The sequence below is a fragment of the Pogona vitticeps genome, chromosome 5, assembly GCF_051106095.1.
Source record: "Pogona vitticeps strain Pit_001003342236 chromosome 5, PviZW2.1, whole genome shotgun sequence".
NCBI lineage: Eukaryota > Metazoa > Chordata > Lepidosauria > Squamata > Agamidae > Pogona > Pogona vitticeps.
In genome coordinates this window covers 190205797-190220715 of record NC_135787.1, presented here as the reverse complement: position 1 = coordinate 190220715, position 14919 = coordinate 190205797, and the positions used below count along the sequence as shown (strand labels likewise).

The 14919-nt window shown below is 44.9% G+C and overlaps 1 protein-coding gene across 2 annotated transcripts in view; it reads left to right on the top strand.

Annotated features, from left to right (window-relative positions):
- Positions 1-4148: 4148 nt before the first annotated feature.
- The window catches only part of PFKFB3 (6-phosphofructo-2-kinase/fructose-2,6-biphosphatase 3), an 88407-nt gene continuing 77636 nt past the window's right edge, over positions 4149-14919 (top strand). The window contains exon 1 of one of the 2 annotated variants that reach the window (XM_078376499.1): positions 4149-4305. In XM_078376499.1, the coding sequence (XP_078232625.1) occupies positions 4290-4305 (16 nt within the window). In that variant the 5' untranslated portion in view covers positions 4149-4289. The remainder of the gene's footprint in view (positions 4306-14919) is intronic. The other variant, XM_078376502.1, reaches the window with a different exon arrangement.

The following is a 14919-nucleotide window of genomic DNA, read 5'->3' as shown; positions in this document are numbered from 1 at the left end:
CCCTCTCCCTCCTAATTCTGGGATGATCCAGAGTTTGTTGTAATGTCCAGATTAATCCAGCCACGATTGAGAGCTAAATGGAAGTCAGAACACGAGGGAGAAGGAAACAGGTCAGTATAGATTTTTTTTAAAATGTAGTTCTCGACTCTCGTTTGATGTTGAGTCTGAATCGAGCGTAGATAGTGAAGAAGCCATTCTCTCCCCAACCCCAGAGCATATGTTGTTGTTGTTTAGTCGTTTAGTCGTGCCTGACTCTTGGTGACTCCATGGACCAGAGCACGCCAGGCCCTCCTGTCTTCAAATGCTCCAGAGCATATAACAGGACATAATTAAACAGGGGCATTCAGTGCCACCAGATGTAATGCTGGCTGCTCTCATGGATGGCTGTCAGAGGTTGGTGAGGTTGGGACCACCAGTGTCTACTAGTCAGGCTGACTGTTGGATCCAGGCTCAGAAGCAGAAGGACTCTATAGATCAGTTGCCTGGGGAACATGCAGTGGAGGCTGCGTAGCGGCTGCACGCCTGGCCTGCATATGAACAAGCATTCAAGACTAATCGGCTTTGGTCAGATCCCACAGGGCTACTCTTGGGTTCTTGTTTCAGATTTGCTGCAGCTGCTGTTCAGAGTAAATGCTATAAGGCTGTGTAAAGGCCAAATTCAAGAGAAGGGCAGGTTCATAGTTTTCATCCAGCCCAAATGATACTTGTTTTCTGGAATGAGAGATACCACCGCTTTCTCAAGAATAACTAGTTCACAGCAGAGGTTCAAAACTAGTCATGCTCGAGGTTTGGTTCCAAGCCCCACTTGCCTATATCCAAGGAATAGGAACCAATCGCCATGCCCTGGGGTCCTTTTCTTCTCGCTTGGTCAGGAACTCCTTAGCCTGGCTGTTGTTCTGTTACTGACACAGCGTTAGGTTTTGTGGGCAACAAGCGGTAAGGCTGCGCTCTCAAAGCAAGCCTGGTTCCCAAAAGAGCCGCTGTGGGTCAAGATGAAAAGTGCAAGCAAGTTTTCACTGGAGATCACAGGGGTGGGCAGAAATAGGCCCTCGGACAGTCCAGGTCATCAGTCTTTCCAAAGAGTGCAAGCAAGAAAAAGAACGTGTGAAGAGGCTGGTCACGAATTGTCTCCCACAAATGGTTGTCCGTGCTGTCAAGTCAGAACCAACTTATTGTGACTCTAACCAGGGCTTTCAAAGTAAGCGAGACGGGCTCTTGCACATTCCATGGACTGCAAAGATAAAGAATAAAGAAGTCCTGATGCGCATAAAACCGGACGTGTCCCTGGAAGGCAAAAACAACAAAACTTGGACTTCACTATTTCAGCTACGTCATGCGATCGTCGTCGTTGGAGAAAGACGCTGTGCTCGGAATGGTTAGCGGTAAAAGACAATGAGGGCAGTAAAGAACGCGTTGATTGGATGTACCGTAATCAAAGCAGACGCTGGCCAGGATACAAAACAATGGAAAGAAGCCGTTCAGGGTTGGAAATCATGGGGTAGGCTGGCTCACGGAATCAACAAGGGTTGGATACGACTGAATGGATAATGCAGTTTGATTCGAGATATTTAAAGAGTGGATTTATCAGTTCAACAGGTGGAGAGTTTTTGTTGTTTTGGACAAATAGTATATACAGATACTAATGGGGAGGGGGCACATGTGGAGGGCATTTGTGTGGGGTGTTAGGAGCAAAGCAAAGAAGTGTGCTGCTTATATACCACCCCATAGCGCTTCAAGCAGTCTCTGAGCAGTTTACAATTATGCAGGCTACACATTGCCCCCCCCCAACAAGCTAGGTATTCATTTTACTGACCTCGGAAGGATAGAAGGCTGAGTCAACCTTGAGCCACTACCTGGGATTGAACCCCAGGGCGTGAGCACAGTTTTGGCTGCAGTACAGCGGTTTAACCACTGCTTCTCTGAACTTCTGTTGGGGTTGGAAATTGGGTCCTCGAAATGGCTGATCAACAGATGGTTTTGAGGCCTACATTTTAGGAAAGTCAACACAGTACAAAGGGAGTGACCAGAAAAGAAACGGGAGATTATAAGAACGTGTTGACAACAGGTAGAGAAGGGACGCCTCACGGGCAGCCCAGAGGGACTGAAGATGCAACGGTTGGGGCCATACTCCCCGTCAAAACTCTGCTCCGCTCCAGAAGGGAAAATATAAATACTCTATTCTTTCTTTGTCCAAGGAAGGGCAACTGGTGAACCACTGTCCTGGTTGCAGGTGCCCAAAGCTCATCGATGTGGGTGGGGAGCGAAGGCTCACACAAATTTAAATTGCTGAAAGTTCTGTCACGGTGCATTGCAATTTGCATTTTGCTGTGCATGGGGCTGTGTAGCCGCGGACCTGTCAGTATGTCCACGATGGACCCTACCTGCCACGGAAAGCACCTGCCATGGGGACATGAGCATCAGAACTGGACCACAGAGCAATGGAAGAAGATTGCCTGGTCTGATGAATCGCATTCTGTTTGAGATCAGGTGGACGGCTGTGTGTGTGTGTGTGTGCATTGTTCACCTGGGGAAGAAATGGCAGCAGGATGCACTGCAGGAAGAAGACAGGCTGGCAGAGGCAGTCTTATGGTCTGGGCCATGTTCTGCTGGGAAATGTTGGGCCCTGGCATTCACGTGGCTGGTCCTCTAACAGGTACCACCTATCCATAAACTGTTGCAGACCACGTATGCATACCCCTTCATGGCACTGGTCTTCCCTGATGGCGGTGGCCTCTTTGATTGGGATAGTGCCCCCTGCCAACACTGCAAAGATTGGTCAGGAAGGGTTTGAGCAATGTGACCAAGAGTTCAGATTCCCCAGATCTTAATCTGAGGTAAAATGTGCTGGAACACCAAATCTGACCCATATTGAGGCCACACCTCACCAGTATAAAGGACACCTACATGATTTTAGGCAGGGGGTTTAAATGTTGAGACTGATCAGTGTATATCTACCCTTAATGGATTAAAAACTGCTTGATTTTCTATGGGAATCCTGTTAAAATGTTTGTAACAACTTGTATTTTATAAGCGTTTTATGTAAGCCAAACCATTTTATGAAGACTCTGCTTCAATAAGCATGTTGTGAAAACAGAGACATAATCTTGATCAGTGGTTCTTAACCTTGGGTTACTCAGATGTTTTTGGACTGCAACTCCCAGAAGCCTGCACCACCAGCTGTGCTGGTTGGGGTTTCTGGGAGTTGCAGTTCAAAAACACCTGAGTAACCCAAGGTTAAGAACCACTGATCTTGATCACGCTGCCTGCTCAGAGCGAGAATGACAGCTGTAGGGTAGCCATTTCAGCTGTTTCTTCTGCATGCTCCATCTGTGGAAATTTCATACTCCACAAAGTGCCCCCTATTCCTAACTGCTCCCACAGCCAGCCCCCCTCCACCAGGAGAGCACCAAAGGCAAGGAGCTGGGTGATGGTCCTTTAGTCACTTCGTCCTGTTCGACTCTTCGTGACCCCCCATAGACCAGAGCAGGCCAGGCCCTCCTGTCTTCCATTGCATCCTGCAGTCTGGCCAAATTCATGTTGGTAGCTTCCATGACACTGCCCAACCATCTCATCCTCTGTCGTCCCCTTCTCCTCTTGCCATCACACTTTCCTAACATCAGGGTCTTTTCTAGGGAGTCTTCTCTTTCATGAGATGGCCGAAGTACTGGAGCCTCTGCTTCAGGATCTGTCCTTCCAGTAAGCACTAGGCTTGATTTCCTTTAGAATGGATCGGTTTGTTCTCCTTGCAGTCCAGGGGACTTTCAAAACGCCCTGCCCTGCACCACTCATGGCCGCAGGATAAAAATGCAACTAAAACTACATGTAACGATTTCTAGTAACTCTTGCTAAAAGCCAGGAAGAGTCCGACACGACTAAACAACAACAACAAAAAGCACCTCCCTCCCTCCCCTCCCCGCCCCCCCCAAATTTATTTATTTATTTACAATATTTTTTAGCCGCACCATTGCCAGTGGCTTCTGGGCCACCAAAATATGTGTTTGTTTTGGTCTCAAAAGGTTCTTCCGGCTTCTGGGAAGGGTGCCGCGTTCCCCCCCGCCGGGGCAAGGCGGGGTAAGCGCGGGGCCAGGCCGGGCCGCATCCTGCCCGCGGGCTTCCTCCTTTCTCCTTCGCCCTCCAAGGCGCCCAGGACGCGTCTGAGGCGTTGACCAAGTTGGCCGCTTTTCGCCTCAGGGACGCGGCGGCCAGAAAGAGGAGCGGCCCCTCGTTCGCCCCCCCCCCTGCCCCTCTCCAGGTGGGGAGAGAGAGAGAGACGCACACCTGGGGCGGCCATGCCGTTCCGCAAAGGTAAAGAGGAGAGAGAGAGAGAGAGGGGCCTTCAGGTGGTCTGGTTGTGGTTGGTCTCTTCCCCCCCCCGGCTTGAGGGCGGGATTTCTCTGGAGGAGGAAGGAGGGTCTGCCCACTTTCTGCCCTTGCTGAGTGCCCCCCCTCATCCTCGACTGACACGCACACAAAGCATAATGCACGGGTGTGTGTGTATGTGTAAATTTCCCTCACGTGCTTTCTCTGGGTCTGGCTGTGCCACTGTCGGCAGGGGGGGGGAGATGCTGGGGCTGGATACTGGCCCCCGGGGACGTGGGGATCCTGTCTTGTAGAAAACTAACATCTCAGGGTGTTGATGGATTGATTCCCCCCCCCCTTTGGGCACTTCACAATCTGCAACCGGATCGCACAATTTTTATAGCCCCTGGGCTTCTGTGTAGAAAAGTGTGTCGGTGTGTTTAAAGTAGGGTTGATATATCTGTAGGGAGGGATATTCAATCACAGGAACGCCCCGTGACTGAATATCATGGGACTGAATGTTCAAATACTCCCCCCCCCCGAAAAAGGGGATTCCCTGCATGCAGAAAACTAGCATGTTAGAGTGAGTATGTATGTATGTATGTATGTATGTATGTATGCATGCATGTATGTATGTATGTATGTATGTATGTATGTGTTCCCACTTCTATACCATCCATTAATATTATCACTCACTGGGTGATTACAGGATACAATCCAAGCATACCATTTTATGTTTGCTAGACTTCTATGTGGAATAGTCACTGGCAGGAACATCTTGAAAAGTGAAACTGAAAGCAGAGCAGAAATCTGGTTTTCAAAGTCAGGTGGTGGCCACACTGGCCTGTGTTATCCTTGCCAGACAAAACTGGCCCAAACCAAAGGAGAAGAACAGGGTGGCACCTTAAATTTTATATTCCACAGTAAATGTTTGTGGATTGATCTGCTTTGTGGCTTGTGTTTTTTTTTTATTTTGTTTCAGTGTTGTCTGGCAAAACAGGAACTGATCTGAACTGCAAAGACCCAAATGCATTTTGTCATCTTGGTGAGAAATTGTTGTGAAATTAGGTTTATTGGTGTTTTATGACAAATGTTTGTAGCTGTGATGGCAGGTTGATAAGAATTCAGTCTGTTCTGGTTTTTTTGTTTTGGTTAAGAAGGTTTGATGGATTCATCGAGACTTTGAGCCAGGATTCTGAGAGTCCCTGATTTTCACTGTTTGCTGTGTCATGCACTTAGATGAATTTATTCAAGATAGAAACACCAATTATGTTGGTAGTAGATGCCAGATCCAGCCTCTAGCGTATGCAAGTAAAGTTGAGTTAATGCCAGTTAATGCAGCTGTCTTGATCAGTGTTCATAAATCATTTTTGATTTTTCAGTGATGTCGTAGGATTCTGTGGTGCACGGTTTTTACTTGTGACACACACACACGTGCTTTTCGTCCTAGTCCAAAATTCTATCTGCTGCCTTATACTATCACTCTATAACATTGTTGGAGAAATGATAATAGTCTTCCTTTTGGAGTTCTTGTTTATTTTATTTACTTCTCCCCCCCCCCCCAACAGAAAGGCAGTTCAAAATGCCCAAAAGCAAGCATATAAAACATAAGAAATAATTAATTAAAATTATTAAACAAGAATTATATATATATATTTTTAATAGGATTCTGATATGGTTTACAAGAAGCATAGTAAGTGTGAAGCACTGACTCTTGGGACTGTATGCACATGCTAACAGAGATGCGGCTGGTCCTTCATACTCGGTTGCACAGCTTTGAGAAGTGCAATAAAGAAATTTAAATTTAAATTAACATTGTCCCAAATGCCTGTGCATTTATGTCTTCTACTGAATCATAATCCCAAACTGTAGATTACAGTACTCGTATCAAAAGACCTGGTTTCCAACCACTGGGTTTAGCAGTCAAATGGTGTATTTTGAAGCCAGCCAAGATCTGGTTTATTGACTACTCAAGGTTCAGGATTTACTGGATCAAGTAGTGCTTGATTAAAAAACATTTAATTTGACAGGCACACCTTGGCAGTGACATGAGATCATTTTTGGATGCAGTTTTTTCATCCTTCATTTCCTATAAAGTGTTTATGGCAGAATGCACAATGCCATTCACTACATTTGACACTCAAACGTGGTCTGTTTCACTAGTGAGCTTTATGACTTTATGTAGGTTTAGTTCTGATCCTACGCAAACCTATGCTCTAGTCACTATCCACACTGTTAGAATATTCTGCCATATGTTGGTGATCAGCCCAGTCACAATCTCCTGCCAGGTTAACACGCCTGTCTGAAGAATAAAGAAACTTTCCTTGTATAGTATTTGTTCCTTTTTAAGCAGAGTGCTGTAAGAAAAGGAGAGAGACTCGAAAGGAATTTTTTTAAAAAACAGTGTCAACAGGCCAATAACGTTCAGACAGAATCAGAATTAAATAATGATTAAAAAATAAAACAAAACAATAAATAAAATAAAAAATAAATTAAATTAAATAAAGATGCCTTTCTTAGATTCTGCTGATTTGGTCAACAGGTGGGAAGAAGGAAAGATAACAGCAAGAAAGATTTAACCCATTTTTTCCCTGACTTTTTTTTTAAAGCGAAGAATGATAATAATGCTGATTTCAGTGTTAGAACTTTAGATAAGGAACCATGGTTTCTATAGCTTTAACTTTGTCATTGGTTAAAACTACCAATGACATGGTTAAAACCCATGCCTCTGAGCTTAGAAGAAAATTGTATTTATGCCTTTAGCAACTGCATGAATTGCTTTTTAGATGTAAATACCCGTACTAGCTGCAGGAATCTGATTGGATTGTTGTTGTTTAGTTGTTAAGTCGTGTCTGACTCTTCGTGACCCCATGGACAAGAGCACGCCAGGCTCTCCTTGTCTTCCACTGCCTCCTGGAGTTGGATCAAATTCATGTTGGTAGCTTTGATGACACTGACCATCCATCTCGTCCTCTGTCGTCCCCTTCTCCTCTTGCCTTCACACTTTCCCCACATCAGGGTCTTTTCCAAGGATTCTTCTCATGAGATGGCCAAAGTATTGGAGCCTCAGCTTCAGGATCTGTCCTTCCAGTGGTTGATTTCCTTTAGAATTGATAGGTTTGTTCTCCTTGCAGTCCAGGGGGCTCTCAAGAGTCTCCTCCAGCATCACAATTCAAAAGCATCAATTTTTCGGCAGTCAGCTTTCTTTATGGTCCAGCTCTCACTTCCATACATCGCTACTGGAAAAACCATAGGTTTGACTATTTGGACCTTTGTTGGCAAGGTGATGTCTCTGCTTTTTAAGATGCTGTCGAGGTTTGTCATCGCTTTCCTCCCAAGAAGCAGGCGTCTTTTAATTTTGTGGCTGCTGTCACCATCTGCAGTGATCATGGAGCCCAAGAAAGGAAAATCTGTCAGTGCCTCCATATCTTCCCCTTCTATTTCCCAGGAGGTGATGGGACCAATGGCCATGATCTTAATTTTTTGGATGCTGAGCTTCAGACCATTTTTTGCGCTCTCCTCTTTCTTATATTTTCCATGTATAAGTTAGCAACAATGGGTGACACTGGGGAACCCATGACACAGCCATGTTTCTCTGTGTAAAAGTGTCCTCTGTAGGTGGGCTTTTACAGACAGAAGCATAGCTGTGCCATGCGTTCCCCCGGTGTTGCCCATTATTGCCAACTTGTATGTGCAAGAAGTGGAAAAGAAGGAGATCCAGAGATCGTATTGTCAATGTTTCCAGAATCACTTTTTAAAGACTTAAATACACAGGGATGGGGGTGACAATGCCAAAACATTCTTTCAACTTCTTGTACAATTCAAGAAATTTATTAGGGTCAGTAGAACTCAGAAGCAGCTTGGTGAGAATGAACACCAAATATACTGTACAGAAATCAAGTGTGCTTTGGACAAAGAATGACCAGCTAAAGCAATTTAGAATATGTTGTGGGGGGTGTTCCCCTCCTCTCTTAAAGTAAGGCGGTAAAACTATTCCATGAGCATGAAAGCTAAACGGCTTCATTGAGCATCAATTTCAGCCAACTCTTTTTTCCCCCAATGAATTTTTATTTTTATCATTAATTTATTCATCGATCACCACCTGGCCCTGGAAAAATGAAGGACAAAACATCTCTCCCATACTGAGAGAAGGAGGAAGATATTTAACTGTCTGAAATCAAAGACACCAGAGTTCCTCAAAAGAGGTACCCTAACCAATGATTGCAGCCGGGGTGGGTGAGGCATGAAATAAACACAAGACAAATAAGCACTGTTATTTTTACCTCATTCCCCCCACTTCTTATATAAGCTGAGCAGCAAGGAAGGCCTGTCTTAGCATGTTAGTTCAAAACGGCACATGAGAATCACGCTTGAGATCCCATGATAGCTAACAAGTTGTCCTGTTTTTCTTTTCTTTTTCCCAATACGCAACTATAACAACATGCCTTCCCGCGCCGGGACCCTTAGAGACCGAGACAGTTTTCTTCCCTTCACGAAATGCCAACCCCCTTCCATAATTGTAACGGCTCTTACCATGGTGCGCTTCCCTTCCCCTTTCTTCACATATAGTCAATAAATTCTCCTCAGATATCTGTAGAAGTAGGCCTTTGAAACAATACTTTCTTTACTTTGATTGTCGTCGTTTAGTCGTGTCCAACTCTTCGTGACCCCATGGACCACAGCATGTCAGGCCCTCCTATCTTCCACTGCCTCCCGGAGTTGGGTCAAATTCGTGTTGGTCGCTTTGATGACCCTGTCCAACCATCTCATCCTCTGTCGTCCCCTTCTCCTCTTGCCTTTGATAGTACACGTCAATTTATCATTAATAGTTATAGTCCATATTTCTTTATACCATTCATTCAATTGAAAAGCATGCTTTATTTCCCAGTACTTACTGTATTTTTCTGTGTATAAGACACACACACCTCACTTTTCTAATCCAAAATTAAGAAATCTAAGTGGGGCTTAGTAAGTGGATGGGAAAGCAGGGATCAAAGCGCTGCAGGATCACTTTGATCCCTGCTTTCCCCTCCACTTGTTTTTGTTATCTCCTCAGCTTACTTCCGTGTATAAGATGACCCTCAATTTTTAGTCTAAAGATTTTAGACAAAACTATAGTTTTATACACGGAAAAATATGGTCGCTATTAGACATGGGCTATTTGTATTTGTATCCCTGGGGCTACGAATGCAAATTTCAGTACCGCAGGTGCCATGGAGGACTATTCCCTGCCCCCCAAGACCCGTCTGGTCCACTTGTCACCGTGTGGCACTCAGGTCCTTTTGTCATTGTGCCAGTCCAGAAAGGAGACCGGCAGATAATTCCCCACCTCCCTGCATAGACAACCACTCCAGCGAGGAGGTGGGATGGGAAATCTCCCCGCTCAGTTGAAGAGTGGTCAGCTGCACGGGGAGGCGGGGAAGCACCAGCTGGACTCTTTCTGGGATTGGTGTGATGATGAACGATCCGAGAAATGTGCAGTGACCAGTGAGTGGACCGTCCATTTTTCTGAGGGGAGAATGGGCTTCCTTGGTGCCTCAATTAAGATTCGTATCCCTGGGGATAGCCCATGTCTATTAGCTATCATTAATCTTGTCGCCACAAATAAATTGGAAATTAGTTATCTAGTTGCCCAATTACATTTCTACGTATCAAATATAGATAGATGCCCTGTTCTAGGAGATACGTCTACATTTTGCTTAGTTAACAATCTCGTTTTTTTTCCCCAGGACAGTATATGTGGTGTAGGAAGAACCAGAAGGAAGGACGGTCCATACCTTGAGAGTAGATGGGGAGGACTGCTTGTAAACCTTCTAAGCACTGCTTTGAATTCTGTAACTCGAGACAGCAGGCTAGAAGCATACTAGATAAAATAATGTATATGAATCTGAAACTATTTGGGAACAATTTGGGAAAAGTTCAATGTGTGTCTTTAAGTATTTGGCTGGAGGAATATCTGAACTATCTCTGAGGGGGATGTTCTGTGCAACTTGAATTGGAGAATGTGGAATTGCCAGTGGTTGTTGAAAGTGCAATATTTTTCCACAGAATTGTGGAAATTTTTGAATTTCATCTGAGGAAAAATACAATATGTGTCCTGGTGCTGGTATCAGTTTTGAGTGAGGTGCATGCTGGACTTAGGAAAGTTTTTTCTGAAATTCAGGTGGAATCTCTTTTCCTGTAGTTTGAAACCATTGCTTCTTGTCCTAGTCTCTGGAGCCGTGGAAAACAAACCTGTCCCTTCAAATATTTAAACATGGCCATCATGTCCCCTCTTAACCTTCTTTTTGTAAGGCTAAATATTCCCAACTCCCTAAGCCACTCCTTGTAGGACATTGCTTCCAGACCTTTGGCCATTTTGGTCTCCTTCCTCTGGACACGTTCCAGGTTGTCAACATGCTTCTGAATTTGATTTAAGATTAATCTTTGTTCATTAAACATTTTTATTATTGGTGAGGTTAATCTTTAAATAATCAGAATTGGTATTAAACAAATGTAACATAACAACTACCAGGTGCTTTTGTCTTACCTCGAGCAACACACTGGCTATTCATGTAGACTGAAATTGGGAACCGTATAAATTACAGAACAAATAGGCTTTGATTGCACAAAGATCATGCATTTGGGCAGTGTAAAGACTTAACTCTTGAGAGTCCCCTGGACTGCAAGGAGAACAAACCTATCCATTCTGAAGGAAATCAACCCCGAGTGCTCACTGGAAGGACAGATCCTGAAGCTGAGGCTCTAATCGTTTGGCCATCTCATGAGAAGAGAAGACTCCCTGGAAAAGACCCTGATGTTGGGAAAGTGTGAAAGCAAGAGAGAAGGGATGACAGAGGACGGGATGGTTGGACAGTGTCATTGAAGCGACCAACATGACTTTGACCCAACTCCGGGAGGCAGTAGAAGACAGGAGGGCCTGGCGTGCTCTGGTCCATGGGGTCACGAAGAGTCGGACACGACTTAACTACTAAAGAGGAACAAAAAGACTTAACAGATGGTATCTGTGTAATCTTTGGGAATGACAGCTAACTTCACTAGATGCATGGATTACTGGCATTTATTTATTTATTTAAAGCTGAGGTAAAAATATCTTAAATCAATAAAATCTTCTCCAGTTCTCCTTTCTGAGTCTCCGCTTTCTGATTTTTTGTTTTTAATGCAGTCTCCATTCGGATTGAAAAGTCGACTTGCGGCTTGAACAATTTCAGCTTCCTCCTGTAGGTAAATGCAACCAGAAAAGAATCTGACCCCTCACCCTATTGGCGCAGTTTCCCCCCGCAAAGTCCAACTATTATTAGAACTCTCTTAGAGTTTCTGATGATTCATGCAGCTGTCTGGGTTTCCCAGTCCTGGCATGGATCCATTGATCTTGATGGGAAAGGAAGGCACACGCTCTCAAATGTGTGCTGATGAAGCCTTCCACGTGCCTTACGCATGCACCAAATCCCACTCATTCCCTCGGGCACACTCCTTGTAATATTCAGCAGGACCACAACGTTACTTGTTTCTTAAACTCAACATTTGGAGACGGTCAAGATTGGATGTTTTTCCCGTTAGACGTATTGTACCTCTCTGATAACGCACTCTTTATCTTTCCATGTTTTCCACTTGATTTACCTAAGCTGGAATGTGAGACGAGCATTATGTTTTTACAAGGAGCAATGGTTCCGACTCCTCAGAGGTTCGGAAGCCATCCTGTGGAGGTAGGTAGTACGGAAAATCACGGAGGAACTTAAACAGATTCACACTGGCAGACCGTGGTATTGCTTCGTTGCAATATGAAACCAGTATGGGGAGCAATCTCAGGCCAAACAAGAGGAGAGTTGAGAAACACAGCGGTCTTTGGGTTGCAACTCCAGAAAGCAGTTCGCACTCAGTGATAATTTAGAAACAGAGATCCATCCAGTCAAGAAAACTTGATTTGTTCTTTACATCTTGAAAGACTTGTTTTCTCCTTTATCTGGGGTTTCGTCAGTTGTGTGAGAGAGAGGGGGGGGGAGAGGGAGAATCCACCAGCCCGCTTGGCCACAGAATCCCTTGACTGTGCTGGCTAGGGGGTTTGGGAAGCCCTTTTTATTTCTTTAAAAAAGACGCACCTCGAGTGGATCCATTTCCTTGTTCTCCTGAGCATTACCCATTTCCTCCTCCTTCTCTTTTCTGGGATAGGCTCCTTGTGGGCAGATGTGTGGAAGCTGTGGCTCTTTCCCCCCCTCTTCTCCCCTGCTGCTTACTCGCTGGGAAGCAGCAGCATAACATTTATTTTCATTCATTGTTTTCACAGTACGCCCTTCTTCCCTTCAAAGTGTCCCAGAACAAACCCCAGGACCTCAGTCAGCCTCATCGTAGAGTTCTGTTCACTGGGGGACTTGTTAAGGGAAATATACAGCCAACCCTCAACTTACAAACGTCCCTAGATACGAACTTTTCGATTTACGAACGGCTCTGTTGGCAAAAATTGGCATCGACCTGCGAACGGAGCTCGGCCTATGAATGAGGTCGAGGCTCTGTTCGTAAGTCGATGACAATTTTGCCAACAGAGCCATTCGTAAATGGCTCCCTGCAAATAGGCAGAAAGAAAGAGCTGGCAATTCGAATTTCCCACCCTTTCTCCCTGCCTTTTTACCTTCGGAGCTCTCAAAGGGCTTTCTGCCCGACATCGGAGGAAGCCCTTTGAGAACTCCGAAGGCGCCAATCACAGCGGCAGAGACCCCCAGGGAGGTCTCCCATGGTGGCGGGCAAGCCCTGGGAGATCTCACTGGGGATCTCCGCCACCGTGATCGGCACCTTTGGAGCTCTCAAAGGGATTCCCCCCCCAACGTCAGAGGAAGCCCTTTGAGACCTCTGAAGCCAAAAAGGCAGGGAGAAATTGGAATTTCCAGCCCTTTCCCCCTGCTTTTTTTGCCTTTTGAAATGCTGGAACGGATTAATTCCGTTCCCATGCATTTCAATGAGAAATGGTACTTCGACTTACAAACTTTTCGACGTACGAACATCGTTCCAATACGGATTAAGTTCGTAAGTCAAGGTACCACTGTTTTTTCCAATGACTGACTTGAATCGCGACTCGGACCCAAGGACTTGCCAACATCCCTGGAAATTTCAAGGAATGAGTTGACAGTCGGTCAGACACACTTGCATCCGTCAACCCGTGGGAAGTGAATGTCTAGCCAGTCCAAGCTTCTAGGCAGAAATGTGCCAGGCCCCTTCCTAATATTCAGAAAGCATATACTGTAAAAATGTTGTTTAGGGAAGCATTTCAGGATATCCTCACATTATGGCTGCTGTTATTTGGGTTGTACGTATATATTATTTTGGTTCTGGATCTGTCGTCGCCATCCGAGTTTTTTGTTTTCTGTGAGATGTTTTTATATTTCTGTAGGTCACGTGGGGGTATGTGTTTATGTATTTTGTTATGTCGAAAACCAGTGAAGTAGCATGCCGCTAGGTGGGGAGTGTACAAATTTAATCAATAAATAAGCTAACAGAGTTTTAGATCTGCTTAAAAGAGGTTCATGGACCTCAATCCTTGACCAGTGGCAATGCTATCTGGATATTGTCACAAGATGTGGTGATGGCATCTGGCATAGATGCCTTTAAAAGGGGATTGGACAGATTTCTGGAGGAAAACTCCATCGCAGGTGACAAGATGTGACGCGGATGTATCATCTCCAGGCTTAAAAGGGACTCTCCAAGTCCTCCATACAGAGCACATTACTATAGTCTCTCGAGACTAAAGGATGCCATTCCAATTCCAAAAAGAGGGTACCTCAAAATGCCACATGCAGGGGAGAGGGATCAGGAGACAGGTCTCTCGTTGTCTCGTGTGCTCCGGGAAGCTGGGCTCTTCTTATGTTCTTATGACATTGGTGCATAATCTAGTCCAGAATATCAGAAGGGTTTGGCTGGGATTAAGCTTTGCTAGAGTAACCACTGTTGTATTTCAGTTGTTTTCAGCTTTACATATTGCCTTTCAATGATGTGAGCTGCCTTTGGTCCTTTTTAAGGAGAAAGGCAGGTAAAATATTTTAAATAAATTAATTAAAAGTATACAGTATAGCAGTGGTCCCCAACCTTGGGCCTCCAGATGTTCTTGGACTTCAACTTCCAGAAGCCTTCACCACCACCTCTGCTGGCCAGGATTTCTGGGAGTTGAAGTCTAAGAACATCTGGAGGCCCAAGGTTGGGGGCCACTGCAGTATTTTATTTATTTATTCAATTTATATCCCGCCCATCTGGTATATTTATACCACTCTGAGCGGCTAACAACAAATATACCATCTGGTATATTTATACCACTCTGAGAGGCTAACAGTATAGCATAGACTTTATTAGATCTGCCTTCTTCATGGCGATGCCCTCCAGATGTCTTAGACTTCTGCTCCCATCTGTGGTAGCCAATATGCCCAATCATTGCTATGATCAAGTAAGCTGTGGAAAGTATAGGTTGAGAAAAAGAAAAAAATCCAGCTGGTGCGCCAACTGACAGCAAAGCAGCTAAATCAATGGGGTTGATATAAATTTTGAATCAGCAGCTGATTCATTGGTCTGTGGTTCCCAGCACAAACCATGGGCTTTCGTTGTAAGAGTCTGGCCAGGTTCATACGTTGTGTAAAGGTA